At 23.1% G+C, this 17640-nt stretch overlaps 1 protein-coding gene across 1 annotated transcript; it reads right to left on the reverse strand.

The window, feature by feature from the left end:
• Positions 1-789: 789 nt before the first annotated feature.
• On the reverse strand, positions 790-14158 carry LOC135120627 (histone-lysine N-methyltransferase SETD2-like). The gene is made up of 15 exons (XM_064044966.1): positions 14024-14158; positions 13803-13918; positions 13657-13739; positions 13420-13543; positions 12840-12930; positions 12688-12772; positions 11702-11775; positions 9536-9579; positions 9370-9486; positions 7771-8011; positions 6985-7182; positions 6457-6653; positions 5740-5871; positions 4656-4774; positions 790-889 (listed from the first exon to the last, which is right to left on the reverse strand). Exons 1-15 carry the CDS (start codon positions 14049-14051, stop codon positions 790-792), a joined length of 1749 nt encoding a protein of 582 aa, XP_063901036.1. The 5' UTR covers positions 14052-14158.
• Between the last annotated feature and the right edge of the window lie 3482 nt (positions 14159-17640).

The following is a 17640-nucleotide window of genomic DNA, read 5'->3' on the forward strand; positions in this document are numbered from 1 at the left end:
GTACTTTAACGGAGAGTATAAGAGGTTACAAAAAATGTGATACAGAAAATAACGCGGGCAAGTGTGGCGCGTGGCTTTTATAACACGTGCTATGAGTCGGCCACTAATCAGTTAACTTCAACCTCCGCTCTGTTAATTCTAGGTTATCGTACAGTTTAAAAAATTAATCTGTGGCGTGTGTGACAAAAATATAATACTACTCAAGGGGGAAAAGTTTATTACTTATTTTGTTCCTGAATTTATTTTACCGCAACGAAATAAATTTCGGTTATTTTATGCTATAAAAAATTAAGATTTTTAAAATACTACCTCCTTATAATTACTAGTCCCCCTTATCGTGGTAGAGTTGTTACTTTAAATTCCATTTTTTTTATAGTTGTCGGAGGTTTTTATATTAAAGTTCCTGGACCACTTGCTCACACACCAAACTAGAAAATGACCTATTTTATTAAAAAATGCTTACCCAGAGTTCTTTCTGCGTAATTAAATTAGAGCCCTCTTGACTGTCTACGAACATTAAAAAGTACTCAACCTTTTTTTAACATTACTACCAGAATCATGTGACGGAGTACATTAACGATATTAGGCATAATATATGGTTAAATAGGGAAGCGCTTATTAGCATAAATAATTTAATTGTTGCCGACGTCATCCTTACTGACATAAACTGTGCGAATAATACCCCTTTAATTGTTCACTTGCCTAAATTTTAAAAATAAGTAATTATTGCCTACATGGTTATCTTATGTATTTATATTAATATCCTATTACAATTATTTCGTGAATATATTATATGTTTGTACCACGTGCTTGGTGGTGAAACACGTGACCGTACGCTTGCGTGCTCCTTTCCACTTTTACTTTTCCTGAAGTTTTAAAGTCCCTTCCTCTATGGGACAATAAGTTAGACCGTTCATTCTCTTTATTACTTTACAGCAAAAAAGGTGCGCTAATAAATGAAACTAATGAAAATATACAAGTTACCAGGAAAATAATGGAAGGCTTTTTCTAAAAAGCTTAATATCCGGTGCTTCTGATCATTATTGACCCAAACCTAACTTTCTTTAAGCAATCTGTTGGAATTCCTCGATATTCGCATATTATAATTTTAACAAATTATTTATGGTTCGGTATATTAAGAAAGCTTTTAAATAATTATAAACATCAAGCTTTGCTAAAGGTCTGCATGAGGTTTAGAACGGGCAAAAAGACCTTAAAATTTTCTCATGTAATAAGTTGTTTTAAATTTAAGGAAAAAAGGGAAAAGCTGGAACAGCTGTTTGGGGTGGTCTCTACTTTATTAAAAAACTAACATTTCGCAAAGTTAATGGAACTATTCACTTAGAAACCACAATTTTTTTGACATCAACCTGCCACTCCATTTTTCACCTAACTTTACAATTTTGGAACGCGAGTTATATAATTAATAAAATTTTAAAATCTTTCTTTGAATTTATTTCGTACTATGAACTAGTTTTCGAGTTTAGATATTCCAGTGTTTAACTATCAAACATACCTGCCTTAGTTTTACTATGTAAATAATTGAATTTGAGATTAAATTATCACACACTTTAGTTAGGGGTAATAATAAACCAGCTCTAACCTTCAGAGCTTAATTAAAACCGTGGTTCCGTAGTAACTCATTTAAAATAGCTTTTGGGTTTAATGTAAGACTAAAATATTTAAACAAGAAAGGAGAGATTAAATTACTGGTTATACTCAAAGTCATTACAACTAATTAACAGGTGATAAGCTAAATTTTTTGATTAGCATGTTATTGTGGCATATCCTGTCATTAGGGAAAATAAGATTGCATTATAAAATTATTGGAAAAGAACCTTGCGTTTTTTAAATTGTTTAGATTTCATGCCATCCTCCATTTTACTAAGCGTATTATAATGATCCGCAGCTTAAGCATTACCCTTTAGCGCAAATATAGACTGTTAACCGTTTTTAAATATCCTCTGGTAACAAGAAACTACACATATTGTTACTTTAACAAAGGCTCAGTTTGTAAATATGTGTTCTAAATATAAATTTAAAATCGGATAATTAAAATATTTTTAAAGTTAAGTAAATGTAGCTATTATTTCTCATAAAAGTAACATTGCGACACACCCCTTTAACAGAGTTATAAATAAGCCCTAACTTGAGAGGGCTCTTCAACTATTTACACATTTAAGTTTTCGTTTCTCATTTATAAAGCATAACCAGAATACTTTGAAAATTAAACAACGGAGGTGTTACTTCAAGAGCGGCGGGAAATTAGCAACTAAATAATTATTATAAAAATTATTATTAAATTATTAGAAGTTTAAATTATTTTTTAATCAAATTTTTGGAATGTGTTGATTTTTAACCCTCTTCGCGTAGTTCTTATAATTTACTAAGGGCCCAAATTAAAAATAATAAAGGAAAAGGCAGAATAGAGCTCTTTTATTGAATACTTGTCATTACACCCGACAGGTCTTAATCTCTCGCACGAGTACGTGAATCAAGGTTTAACCTATTATTTCAGTAGGGTGCACAGAGGGGTTCATATAGCTGAAAATGTACAGCTAACAAATTTAAAAAAGAAATATTAAAAAAAAATACTGTTACCCTTTTAATATTTCATTAAGAAATAATAGTTAAGGAATAAATACTGTGTATACATATCTTAGTTTATTATTATTAGTATTTTATTTAACTTTAAATGTTATCCATACCCTTTACTCAATAGAACCAGAAAAAGGGGAAATATATCTAAATGTGTCTGTATTGATGCTGAGGGAAATTTCTTAGCAACTTTACAGGTGTTATATAGTTATATATTCGTTTTACCCTTTGTGAGTGCTATTTAATTATAGATAACATTCGAGAGGCGTCACCTTTTGAACAAATACAATTTATTTAAAAATGGTATCTCCCAAATAAACAACGAATTTTTAAGCTCTTAACCCGTGTGGTGCCTGCAAATATCACCTAAGTTCTCCCTTTTTTTACCCTCGGTGCTTGCTTGTTATAAATTTGTAACTATCGGAGAGTAAACGCTGAGGGAGAGCAGGAATATAAAATAACACATGGAGGATGCATATTTTCACTTTCCTCTCTCTTTTCTTCGTCTAGGTTAATCGTTGGGTGCGAATAGGCCTTCCCTGTGTGCAGTAGTATACCGAGAAAATTTAATATATAATATATATAGTGTTAAATAATTTTTATTACACATTCATCATTCACTTGTGATCTAGTGATAACGCGAATACCAAATACATGTAGCACATATATGTAATCTGTTCCTACTAGTGCTTGATCGACTTGATTAGTAACTTACAAAATAATGCTTAGTTTAATTATAAAATTTTTTTTTATAATATTTATGTATTTATACTTCCTTCTCTATTATATATTTTTTTTGTCCAAACAATAACGAGAACTTACAGTTCATAGTGCCTCAAGTGGGCGGCCCTAGTGATAGATGATTGTGGTCGATTAACCTAAAACCTCTTCATTTGCGCAAACTTTGACCAGGCCACTGTTGACTAGCATTAAAAGCGAAAAAGCTATGTCTGGAGGGTGTTAGTTCTAGACACAGTACTTGCAAGCGTTTTTGTTACTCGTCGAATTTGCTCTCAGCAGCAAGTACTTATACAAAGTTATAAAATTTTATTTAAATCATCCATCCACCCATTTTTAGCTACTTCACTGGATTCAAGTGCTTTTTAGGTTCCCGGCCCAGACAGGGGTTAATAATAACCATAAGTGGAATTTTTTATAGTAATTTACCACTGCTTAACAATAACATGAGTCTAGGGCCATTAAAGTCACAGGAACAAGTGAATAGTGTTATTTGTCATTACTTAGGCAAGCCTTTTAGCCCAAGGTAGTTTGTACATGCGGAGTTTCTAGTCGCATTCGTATTGCTTGCATAAATCAACCAACAGAACCCAAGTTGGTGAGTTCTACTGTTCTGCCAAGACGTCGTAGCTAGTTAGAAGAGAAGTCTGAACCAGTAAACATAAAGCTGAATGTGTTAAAAGAATTTCGCGTAACCGCTTTATTAAGAAAAAAATATGGCACCTATCTTAGGATACTAGCTACTGACCACTACCAAGTTTAGGTTTCCAAAGCGTGTAGGGGCACAAATTGCGCATTCCAATGGTAGGTCAAACTGCAATAGCCGATACTTCAGAGGGAGCCTCCCATCACAGAGTTAAGTGGTAATAAACGACTAGCTTACATTTGTCATCTACTCCATCTTTGGATGTCTTTCTTCTATCAAAATACGTCGGTAGTAAACGCATATTGTTTAAATAAAAGCAATCTTGTTCACAGCTTTACGATAGTAGTCTGGTTATACCAAATGGATATATATTTTTTTCCCTAACTAAAAAGTCAACTTTTATGAATGTTAGAACTAAAATGGTCTCATGCACAACCCAGGAATTTTTTCGAGGTTAACCGAAGCTTTCGCGGTGTTAGGATGAATAATTTTTTCTTTATAGGATGCCATTTAATTAAAAACTCCCAAATTTCTTATATATAAAGATTTTTAATAAAAATAAAATTTAAATACAATTTATTACTAAAAAAAATTTTACAAAACAAATTTATTTATGCAGATTGTATAGTTTTATAATAATGATATGAAATCTTTATTATTCCTTCTGACGTACACATCACCAACTTTAGACATATAATCTTTTATAAATGCTTTGATCTTCTGCTTTGCGCTTTCGTTTAAAATGTAAGACAAAGACGTTCTGCTGTGCTTTTCAATAACAACATGCGCGAGCTGAAAAAAATTTAAAAAGTTATAAATAACGAAATTAAACTAAAAAAATTGATAAATTTTAAAGAAATTAAATTAAATTGTAATAAAGATATATAATAATTGTATATAAAATAAAATAAAATGTAGAAAATAAATAAATTTATAAATAATATGAAATAAAATTGAAATTTAGATAAATTAAATTGAAATGCAGAAATATACAAAATTTATAATTAAATGTAAAAAAAATAAAAAAAAATTTATAAATAAATGTTGATATAAAACATATAAAATTTATAATTAAATAAATTAAAAGGTAAAATAAAATTAAGGAATACTTCCTTGCCTGTAAATATTTTTTGTGTTAATATAAATTACTTACTAAAATATGTAAAAAAATTAATTTCTTTAATTATACTCTTTTTTAAAATTATATTTATAAATTATTCAAGATAAATAAAACTAAAACTAATTTTCATATAAATTTATAAATAAATTAATTAAATTACATAAAAAATATTTTTTAAATTTTAAAATTAAACAATCATGCAAGGTAAAAAAAAAATAAATTCTTTATATAAATATAAATTATATATAAATACGTATATTTATTCAAGTTAAAAATATTAATGCTAAGATTTATATAAAAATAAGATCAAATTATAAAAAGTAAATTTTTTTCGCATTTTTTATATTATTATTAATGCAAATTAAAAAAATAAATTAGTTATATATATATTTAATGATTCTTTTATTTAAATTATATATAAAAATTTTAAAAAATTAAATGGTTAAAATGTGATATAAATTAGAATTTTTTTTTTTTAAATTAAATTTTATATTAAAGTCAAGTTGTAACTTATAAGAATCACTTCAATAAGAAAAAAATATATATAATTTTAAAACTTTTTTCAACTAAGAAAAAAATAATTTAGTTTTTTTAAAAATTAGAGATAAAGTTAACAACAAAAATATAAAATCGACACCTTCCTAGCAAGATGCTTGAAATCTTCTTTAGAAGTAATTTTTCCTTTTTTACAAGAATCGCTTATATACGGAACGAGTAACTTTACTACGTACTTTCTCGCTTCAATACTGAATTCTTTATCTTTGGAAAGCTATTTAAAGAAAAAAAAGTAAAAATAAATTTTCAATACAAGTAAAAAATTATTGAAGTAAAAAAAAATAATTAAAGAATCGAAAATAAAAAAAATAATAAGAAATTTTCAATAAATTTTGTTACGCGCGCACAAACAAAATAAAAATAAAATCTAACTAAATTTTCGAATAATAAAAAAAAGCATAAAAAAAAAGTTTATAAAATTAACAAATAAATTTACTCGTGTAGAAATCTTTTCAATAAAAAGTAATAAATATAAAAATAACAAAATTTATTTAGATTGCACAAACGGAAATAAATATATTAAAATAATAATAATAATTAATAAAATATTTATTATAAAAATTTACAAAATTTTATTAATTACTTACTCGTGTTATAACAAAATAAAAATAATTGTTACTTAGACTCAATCAATAATAATTTATATAAACTAATAAAATAAAAAGTAAAAAGGTAAAAAAAAATTTTAAACTTGACTACTTTTTAATAACAAACCTGTAAAAAAATCAACGTTGATATTAGGTATGCGTAAATAAAAATAAAACCAAACATTATTATAAATATAAAAAAAAAAAAATACGGGCGGAGGACTTTCAGGAGAAGAGCGTACAAAAGAGCGCGAAACGGGAAGAAAAGATGCGCTTTTAGGCGAATCGCAAGAAATCAATCCCGGCAAAGACGGCCGGCTTGGAAGATCGCTGAGCTTCAAGGTGGACGGCGGCGGCGGCGGCGGTGGGGAAGACGCAGAGCGCGAAGGGAGTTCTTCAAAGTTCACTACTGAAAAAAAAACTCAAATTGATAAACTTTTACATTTTATTTTTTATGTAAATTTATAATAAAGAAATTTATTCAGAGAATTTTTTTATTAAATAAAAAGAAAAAAAATTAAAACTAAATTAAAGTATATTCTTAAAATTTAGTTATTTATTTATACGCAATTTATAGATCAAAGTAAATAATTTTACTAAAATAAACAATGATATCAATAGAAAACTTAAACTTTATAAAAAAATTAAACTGAATAAATAAAAAACTTAAAAAAAAAATTAAATCTAATTACTGACCAAAATTAAAATTCAAATCAAAAATATTATAAAAAAATCCTTACGAGTATCTTTAGCAAGTAAAAGTTTCTTGGCAAATCGCTGAGGGATATTATAGCGCAGACGAGCGCGACTTTGATCGGGAGCCGATGCCGGCTGATCCTCGTGTTCAGCAAGGGAGGAAGGCGCATGCTGCTTGCGGGGGATGCGCAGTTCTTCGGTGAGAGTTTCCCAGTAGGAAAGAAGCTGCTCGCAAAGTGCCACTAATTTAGAATTAAAAAAAAATTTATTATATTATATAATTATTAATTAAAAAGTAAAGTACTTTCCATATTCATATAAATAACAATCAAAAGAAAACTATTTAAGAAAGTAAAAAAAATATAAATATTTATTCCATGAAAATTATTTTTTTATTTTACACTGAAATATAGTATAATAAATAATGTATATATTTTATATAATTCTAAGGTTATACTTTTTATTATTAGTAAATTTAAATATATTATGTATAATTACTTTATTTAAAATCGTTATTATTATTATGTTATATTAAAAATTTATGAATCAAAAAAAATTAATATAATAGTAATCAATATTTTATTTATATATACTAAATATTCACTTATTATTTACTATTTATAAAATTTTTTAATAAAATTTAATATATACTAAAAAAATATAAATTAAATCAAAATTCATCTAAGTCATAATAAAATATTATTAAGTTAAAAATAAATATATATATATTTAGAATTATATTAAACCTACAAAAAAAAAGTAAAAAAAAAATTTAGTATTCACTATAACTAATAATAATTATCAAAGATTATTGGTTAAGTTTTTTATACCAATCTGCTGATTGGCGCACGAGAGCAGACGCTCAACAAAACTGTAGAGCCCTGATTGGCAGATCCGCGTTTTGTTTGAGAAGTTTTTTGATGAAATAACGTTCAGTATTTCGAGAATAAACGAATCCAGTTCGAAAGTGGTGAGATTTTCATCGGCTACCGCGCTTTCTAGCCACATCAGCAAAAAAGAGAGTCCGTTAAAATGCACAAACGCATTGAAAAGAACGCCGTTCGGAAGGAGCTGAAAAAAAATAAGATTGGCATATAATAATAATTATTGATAATTTAATAATCATAATAAAAATAATATAAATTGAAAAAAATAAAAATAAAAATAAAAATATTTTAATAATCATAATAATATAATACAATAAAATATGTAATAATAATTAATTATAAAATAAAAATAATAAGAAACACAATACTAATTAATAATAAATTATTAATCATATAATAAAAATAATATTAATATTAAATATAATACTAATTAGTAATAAAATATTATTAATAATAGTATTAAAAATAGTAATAATTAATGATAATGACATTAAATATCAATAAAATATTAATAAAAATAATAATAATAAATAATTATTTAATATATAACAATTACTATAATATAATAATATGATAAATATAATATTCAATAATACTTGATAACAAGTAATAATAAAAATAAAATTATAATAATCAGTTTACTAACATCGTCAACAGTTATTAATCAATGACCAATAATAAAATTGTTTTATTAATAATAAATAATAATAATAATAACAATAATATACAGAAAAATTACAGTAATTTATGATAATAAATAATTTAAAAAACATTTAAAGAATCACCATAACGTTTTTATTAATAAATAAAAAGAATATGTAATAAAAAATAATAATAATATTGAATAAAGAGTTGGTATAACCATTTATAATTAATAAAGAAAATAATAAAATAGAATAATTATTTGTATTCAAAATAGTTAAATTATATTATTATTTTTCTATTTGTACAAAATATTAATAAAATTTATAAAAATAAGTGTATGAAATATTATAAAAAATAATAAGCAAAAAATTAATAGAAAAATAATGATAATAAAATAATAATAAAAATTAAATTTACTATTTATAAAAACTAAAAATATAGACGAGTATAAAAATTTATTAATTTTAAAAAATAATAAGCAAAAATTTTATAAGAATAATAAAATTATAAAATAAATTAATTATTAATAAATTCCAAAAAAGTAAACGTGAAAAAAAATGTTTATAAAAAATAATACATTTAATAAAAAGATATAAAATTAATGAAATTATATAAAAAATAAATTTACTTAATATAAAAAAGGTATAGAGATTTATTATTACTTTTTAAATATAATAATAAGCAAAAATAGAAGAAAATATAATAATATAAATATAAAAAAAATCTATAACGAAATCTAAAAAAAATTAACGTTTATATATAAAAAGTATAATTATTTATTAATTATAATAATAACGCAAAATGTGAAAAGAGAATATTAATAATATAATTATACAGAAAAAAAATTTATTTAAATTCTAAAAAAAAATTGTAATTTATAGATAATAATATTAAAACTTTTATATTTTCAAGAATTCTTCTTCGCTCCGGCAAAACTTTTGCGAGATGCATTTGCTGAACAAAAAGTTTTACTTTTTCTTTATCAATAAAAGTGCCCTTAAAAAGGGATTCCACCTACAAAAATTTTTTTAGAATTTAAACATTAAAAAAAAAATTAATAAACTTTAAAAAGAGGTAAACGTCGCGAGTTGTTCGCCGCCCGTTTGCCTAAAATAATTAAAAAAATAAGAGTTGATTTATATATTTCTATAAAAAAAATTGCTAAGTTATCAAATTGATAATAAAAAATAAATAAACAGAATAGTCTGTAATAAATATAAACATGTTCTTATAAGAAAATTTTAATAATTAGGAATCTATAATTTTCTAATAAAAGTGAAAATAAATATTAAAGTAATAATAACAGCAACAAAATTTATAAACTTTAAAAACATAAAAAATATTTTAAAAAAATTATTAAGGAAAAAAAATTTATTATCAATCTAATTAGAAATTCAAAAATTTTCCAAAAAAAAATAAAAATACATAAAGGTGGAAAAAATTAATTTCAATAGTGAAGTCATAATTAATATTAATATAATACATAATTATAATTTAAAATAGAATATTTCCATAAGAAAATATAAAAAAAGAATAATAAAAATTAAGAAACAAAAAATTGGAAATCTATAATTTTTAAATTTATTTAAACAAATAAAAATTTTATAAAAAGTAAATAATAGTATAACAATAATAATAATATTGAAAAATTCATCACAATCAAAATAAAATTAAATAAAAATAATTATAAATTATAGAATAATTATGATAAACATTATAATAATTTATAGATATTTCATCAAAGTAAAATGATTTTAATAATAAAAAATAATTAAAAATATATTATTTTTCAATAAAGAATAACAAAAAAGAAATAACAGATAAATAATAATTAATAATAAAATTTAAAAAATTTTAACAAACAAAAAGTTTAATAAGGAAAATTAAAAGTAAATATAATATTTTTATTAAAATAAATAAATTAAAAAATATTATAATAATATATAATAAAAGGTTAAAAAATATTCAAAATTAAACCAATTAATATAATGAAAATCATTTTTAATAAATAATTAAAAGAATAAATATATAAAAGTATAATAATAATAATGAACATTAAAAAAATTTAATAAAAGAAATTATTAAAATGATAAAACTATTTTTTTTAACCCAAACAAATAATAATAGTCAACGGTAAAAAAATTTAAAAATAATTTCACAATTTAATGAAAATAATAATAATTAAATAAAAATGTAATAATAATCAATAAAAATTAAAAACTTCAAAAAAATTCATCACAATTAAAACAATTTTTTTAAAAAAAAATTGAAATTATAAAACTTTTTCTTTTTAAAATCAAATAAGTAAAAGTATTATAATAATAATACAATTATAATGATAAATTATAAAAATAAATATAATTATGATAATAATAATAGTAATAATTTTAAAATTTCTTATCACAATAAATAAAATTTTATTGAATTAAAATTAAGTTGTAAAAAAAGAAAAGTAAAAGGGTAATAATAATATATATTTGATAAAATTTGAAACAAAATTTAATAGTATAATTAATAAAGATATAAAACAATTTATTTTAAAATTAAAAAAAGTAAAAAACATAATAAAAATAAAAGTATAATAATAAAAATAAACAAAAAAAATTCAAATAATTTTCATAAATAAAACAAAATAAACAATAAAGTAATTAAAATATAAAATTATGATTTTCCAGTTCAAATAAAAATAACTTATATAATAAATTTATAATAAAAATGTAAAACATTAAAAGCTAATATAAACCCACAATTAAAACAATTAATCATAAAAAAGTTAAAATTATAAGAAAACTAATTAAAATTTAATTAATAATATTAAAATTAAATTGAAATATAATAAAATTTATAACAAAAAATAGTAAGCATTAAAAAATTATTACGATATTTAATTATAAAAAAATAAAAATATAAAACAAATTAAATTTTAATATATAAATAATAGAAATAAATTTCATTATATTAAATAAAATTCACATTGAAAAGAAATTTATTCATAAAAAAATTAAAATTATAAAACAAATTAAATTATAATAAATAAAAAAAGTAATAATAATAAGAAAAAGATAAAAATTAAAATAATATATAGAAATTCACTATGAAACAAATTAAATAATAAAATAATAAAAACATAAACAGTTAAACTTTTTAATAACGAAATAATAAATAATTAATTAAAAAAATTGAGTATAATAATAATAATAATAATAAATCATTATTAAACAAAAGCTACTCGAAATTCTGGCGCTTCCGGATAACGTGCCTCGGCAATTAGTGGAATCGCAGTAACACTTTTGCACGCTATCACTAAAAAAATTAAAAAAAATTATGAGAATTTTTTTAAAAAAATAAAAATTATTCGAAAAAGTTTAAAAATGTATAATTAATAAAACTTCTATAATCAAAAAAATTTTAATATTAATACAAATAATATGTAAGTAAAATAATTTAAGCAAAATAGTAGTAAACTATATTAAAAATAGAAAACTCTAAAATACTTAAATCTTTTAAGAATTATAATAAAAATAAAAAGGAATTATAATATAAAGATGTCTAATAAAATAATATGAAAAAAAAATTAAAGTATAAATTAAAATATCGTTTAACACTTCTCAAAATCTTTCTGCACGGCTTCACAAAAAAATGTTAAGTTAATTTGTTTTTGGCATACTAAATTTCTAATCCAGCTTATAAAAAATTTTAAAGTTGATATCTAAAAAAATGATTACAAAATTTCAAAATAAAAATAATTAAATCTTCAAAAGGACATCACTAAAAATTACAATTAAGATTAAAGATTAATTATAAAAAAATATACTAAATGATTGGGTTAACTAAGAATATAAATTTACATCTTATTATTATAAACTAAAAACTTATAGAAACTCTTTTTTGTATAACAAAATTAAAACACCCAATAAAAAAATTTAAATCATAAATAAAATCCCATGCTATAAATAATTAAAAATAACAAAATTCTATATAAATAAAAATTTTGGAGTTTACAAATATAATATAATAATAACTAAAAAAAGCTTAAATTTATCTTTACAATAAATTTAAAACTTAAATAAACTTTTATATATTGAAAAGATTAAGGATTCCACAAAAAATTTAAATCATAATTAATTATAAATTAAAATTTTAAAGTTTATAGAAGTACAACAATAATATTAGAAATTAAAAATATTCAAATAAAAAAATTAAAAAAAAATTGACCCGTAACGCTCAAATTTATAATCAAAAGTCAACTCTTCTAAAGCCTTTACGGGTCGAATAGTAAACAATCCGATTCGAGTTTCGCCTAAAATATTAATTATAATTAATAAATTTAAATTAATTTTTTATTTTATTTTAAAAAAATAAATCACCATTCACAAGCCACTTTTGCGTTTCGCAATTAGGAGAGCAGCTATGATTTAGATAGCGTGAGAAATTACCTTTACGCGTAGCGTCAATCATCTTTAGTAATATGATAAAATTAATTTTTAGAAAATACAAAAAAAAATTAATTTTGCAAATTTTTTTAAGTATTAATATAAAAACATGAAAGAATTTCTAAAAACAATATTTAATCTAATTGGTAGTAAAAGTTGATAAAGTTATTATTAAATTTAAATTTAAATTTAAATTAAATTTGATTGTATTTCTTTTTAATTTATAAATTTTTTCTTTTTTTAATAAAAATTTATTTTTAACTTTAAAATTAATCTCATTTATATTTATCTAATTTTATTAAGAAAAATTTAAACTTACATCCTTTTTTACTTTTACTTAAAATTTTTTGTTTTAAACATTATTTTTTTTATTTTTAAATTTTAAACAAAAAATTTCAAACTTTTTTTTTCTTATATTAAGATTTATTTATTTTTTAAAATACTTAAAACAAAAAAAATTGAAATTTTAAACTTATTATGAAGTTATTTTTACTTGTATTTTTCTAATTTTAACCTGATCACTGCAAAGAGACATAAAGTAGTAATGCTGCAATCCAATATTATTATAATGTTCTAATCGTTCTTGAAACATATTATAATCAATTACTTCACCGACATATTCATAAACTAATTGTCCCCTAACAAAACAATAGGAAAAAAAAAGAAATCAATTTTTTTTAAAAAAAAATACAATACAAAAAAATAGGTATATGAACTATAACTTTGTAATTAAAAAAGAACAAAGACGTACCTATCAAGATCAACTTTTGCACGTAGACCTTTTCCTTTTAATTTAGTCTGAAAGACTTCCGCGAGATCTTCAGCTTCTTCACTCTTAAGATAAAACTTTACTTAAAGAAATTTTATAATAATATTGAAAAAGTAAAGATCCGCAACTCTTTGAAGCTGCTGATTAGTACAGGTAAGCCCACAAGGGCAGTAACGAGGATTGCATTCTATAAACATCATTCTGTTTATGCAATTGCTTCCGCACATACCGCTCTCTTCATCATCTGGGTGGAAAAAAAATGATTTTAGTATTAAAAAAACAAAGTTCTAAGAGAAGTTCTAAATTAATTAAAGGCTATCATTTCTATAAATAAAAATTAAAAAATTACCCGGATCATTGTTACAAAAGCAAATCATCGCTTTCTCTTGCTTTATTTTTTCAACTAAATATATATTACGTTTGGTACTGGTAAAAAAAAGGGTGCCATTTTTCTCCGAATAATCTACTCCAGAAATAATTTCTAATGGGGTATCTTCTTTATTAACATCTAAACCATCAGACACCACAGTGTTAATTTTAGATAAGTCTTGAGCTAAAGAATTATTAAAAAGCAGATTTTGATGTTTATTCAATTTCCCATTTACGAGAATATTAAAACCAGAAACATCACTTTGAAAAGTAGAATTAGAACTACAATTAATTTTTTTTGCATCTTCCAAAAAATTAACTTCGTGATTTTTTAATTCATTGTTATAGTAAACGGAATTGACGGCACTGCCACAACTATTGAAATGGCAATCTACGTCATCAAAAAAAGCGGTTTCGTACGTCATATCTCTCATAGGTGACCCCCTTACAACAGAATTATTTTTATCTCTATTTATAACACCAATACAATAATTATGGTTTGTAAAATTAGTAGATTCATGAATATCTTTGCCTGTCTCCTTGCTGTCTATACAATTTTCAATCGGTCTAAAAACATAAGGATCATTCAAGGACAAAAGGCTACACGTTTTCATTGTAACCGCAAAGAGATGAGAAATTTGCGCTATCTAAGTTCTAATTCACCGAGTTAACAATATATAAATTAAGATGAGTGTAAAAAAAAAAAGATAATAGTGTCTTTTTTTTTATGCAAATAAAAATATCAGGCTATAGGCCACCAGATTGTATGATTAAGCCTCAACGAGGGTTCGAGCGTGAATAAAAGTTATTAATAACAAAAAAAAAATAAGCAAGCCGAAACTTTTTTTTATATAATAATAAAAAAAAATTAGCGTCAGAGGCAGCTGTACGGTAAAGAAGGGCTGGCGGCAGGGAAGGGAAGGGGAGAATGTATAAATACGTCATTACAGCCAGCAAGGGGAAAAAGGTGTGGAAGTATAAAATAGCTCATAAGAGTGAACCTGCGGTTTTTTAAGAGACTATCTGAAAATATAATAGTGATAGAGCGGTAGAATATGAATAGAATTTCAATTTTTGTTTAAAAGGTTTCCTGTTATAAGTTCTAATATTCGAATTTATTTGTGAGCTTTGTTTATAGAAAATTTTAATAGGAAACAAAAAAAGGCTGAAGGCTAATTTCAAATAAATTTTGTATCTTTAATTTATTTACTTTTCAATTTAAGTAATTAAAACGAAGTATAAAAATAGAAAAATGCTATAATTTAACAAATAAGATACGAGTTACACCTTTAAGTCAAGTAATTCTATAAGAAATAAATAGCGATTGCCACTTATAATAACAATTTGCAATAAAAAAGTTAAAAAAATTTATTATCACCTAAAAGCTAGAAAGACTTGCAATTAAATAACGCTGGCACCCTCTAGAATTCGCGCTTGAACTCTGACGTAATTTTTATAATAAATTTATTTATCATTGAAGCTAAACTGGAGAGCCGACAAGTTTTGTTGTAACCTAATATAACTGCGCACCCCTAATTAGCAGTAGAATCTCTAAAGAAAAACGTCGGATAAAAATACTTACAATCCCATTTATTACATAGATTAAAGATATTTATTACATATTAAAAGAAATTCAAGCAGTCAAAAGCAACCTAATGTTTTTTATACAAGTAAGCAAGGCAGGCGACGGGCGAGAAATACCTGAAACTGGTAGTATATAAGTTTCTTAATTTTCAAGTTGTAAAAAATTCAAGTTCTAATTAAAATAATTACTGCTACTAATAATTATTTTCTTAACAAAAATATATATGATTAAAAACCTTTAAGCACAACAGAAACCAATTGGATAATTCATAAAATATTTGTTCTATTTATATAGGAAGCAACTCTAAAATCATATATAACAGTTTACTTATTGACGTTAGTAAAAAAACTCAACCCTTTCTGATAAGAGGGGAGCAAACCAGAAACAAAATTGTGAGAACCACTGATTAAATAAAAGATAAAAAAAGTTTATAAACTCCCAATATAACAATTCAACTATTCTTATAATATTTTTAATGCAACAAAACCTTTTCTCATTGTAAATCATACAAATTAAAAAGTTTAACGTAAAATTTGCAAAACTGAGCAAAGAAAGTACTGATAAACTCTTTACTTAATACCAAAGCTTAACTTATTTAAGCATTTTAACGCGTGCACATCTCTAGACAAATCAGTTACTGATACTAATCTTTTAGTATAAGCTCGAGTAATAGTAGTAGTATAATCCCTTTTTAAACATGATAAATTAATAAATAAATAACTGTTTTCTAAAACGTTATTGATAAATAACACTATATAGAATTTTTTTTTAATATCTTCGTACTTCTTGACTTTTTAAACTCCTTTCGTTCGTAATTTATTAGCCAAGTTTAAAAATGAATTTTATTTATAAATAAAATTATATCTTAAGTTTTAAGTTAATTTTATTGAAAATTATAACAAATCTCTAACGATTTAAATTTTTAGATAGGAAGTATAGGTACTGGTCCTAAATTTAAGCTCAAACTTATAATAATACATTTTGAGCCTTTGAGCATCTACATAGCGCAATTAAAAAGTTAATTTTTTAACAAGTGCAACTATTATAATTACCGTCTAATTTTTTACCATTACATTTCATAGGTATAATAGTTCCTATATATTATCCTTTTAGTTCGTTGAAGTAATTCATATATAGGTTATTAAGAAATATACCAATGCATCCGCGGTTAAGGGCACTATTCTGCTAACCCTGTCATCTCATAAATATATTCGAGGAGCTGATGCTTGAATAACTTAAATTAATGTGTTTACAATGTTCAATATGTTTAGAAGAGTTTATTGATATTAGAAAAATGGCTTTCGTAGGCTTCTGCTTTCACTGCTTTTGTACTTCTTGTATATTAACTTGGTCTAATTTTTCTCGTAGTTGTCCTTTGTGCAAGTCTGACTTGAAATTTATAATCTATGATGTCATAGACAAATATATATATAAAAAGGTTTTTAAATTTTTTTTATAATAGTCAAATTTTTTATTTAGCAAAATACTTATATTTCTACTAAATATATACAAAGTTCTCTTTTGAACCTACTGCTAGTTCTAGCCAAGAACTCACAATCTCTGCTGAACAGCCAGAAGCGCTTATACGCTCTTTTACTCAAGCAGAAATAAGGCAAAAACAGAAGCTAATTAAAAGAGCTCTTATATATGAACTAAATTTATGGTCAAAATTTATTCACCCGAGCAGTCACTCTAAATTTCAGCAATTTGGTGGTTTTTTCTTTTACAAAAGTAAAAATGTCTCATAAACTTTTTTTTTTCAAGGGCCTAGAACTTTTAAAAAATATAAATATACCTTTCAAATTATAAGACCATGGTTAGAGAGAGAACTAAAGGCAATCTTAAAAATTGACAATGTAGATTTTTTAACTGAACTTATTTTAACTATGACCGAAAAAGTGGGCCTAGATTCAAAAGAATTTGTCCAAGAATTATATTCTTTTCTAGGTAGAATTTTTTTTTTCCATAAATAATATTTGGTAAAAAAATTTGTAGTTATCTAAGCAATTTCT

Source organism: Zophobas morio, unplaced genomic scaffold (assembly GCF_036711695.1).
Source record: "Zophobas morio isolate AGI-343-1 ecotype UQ-CSIRO unplaced genomic scaffold, CSIRO_AGI_Zmor_V1 ptg000402l, whole genome shotgun sequence".
NCBI classification, from domain to species: domain Eukaryota; kingdom Metazoa; phylum Arthropoda; class Insecta; order Coleoptera; family Tenebrionidae; genus Zophobas; species Zophobas morio.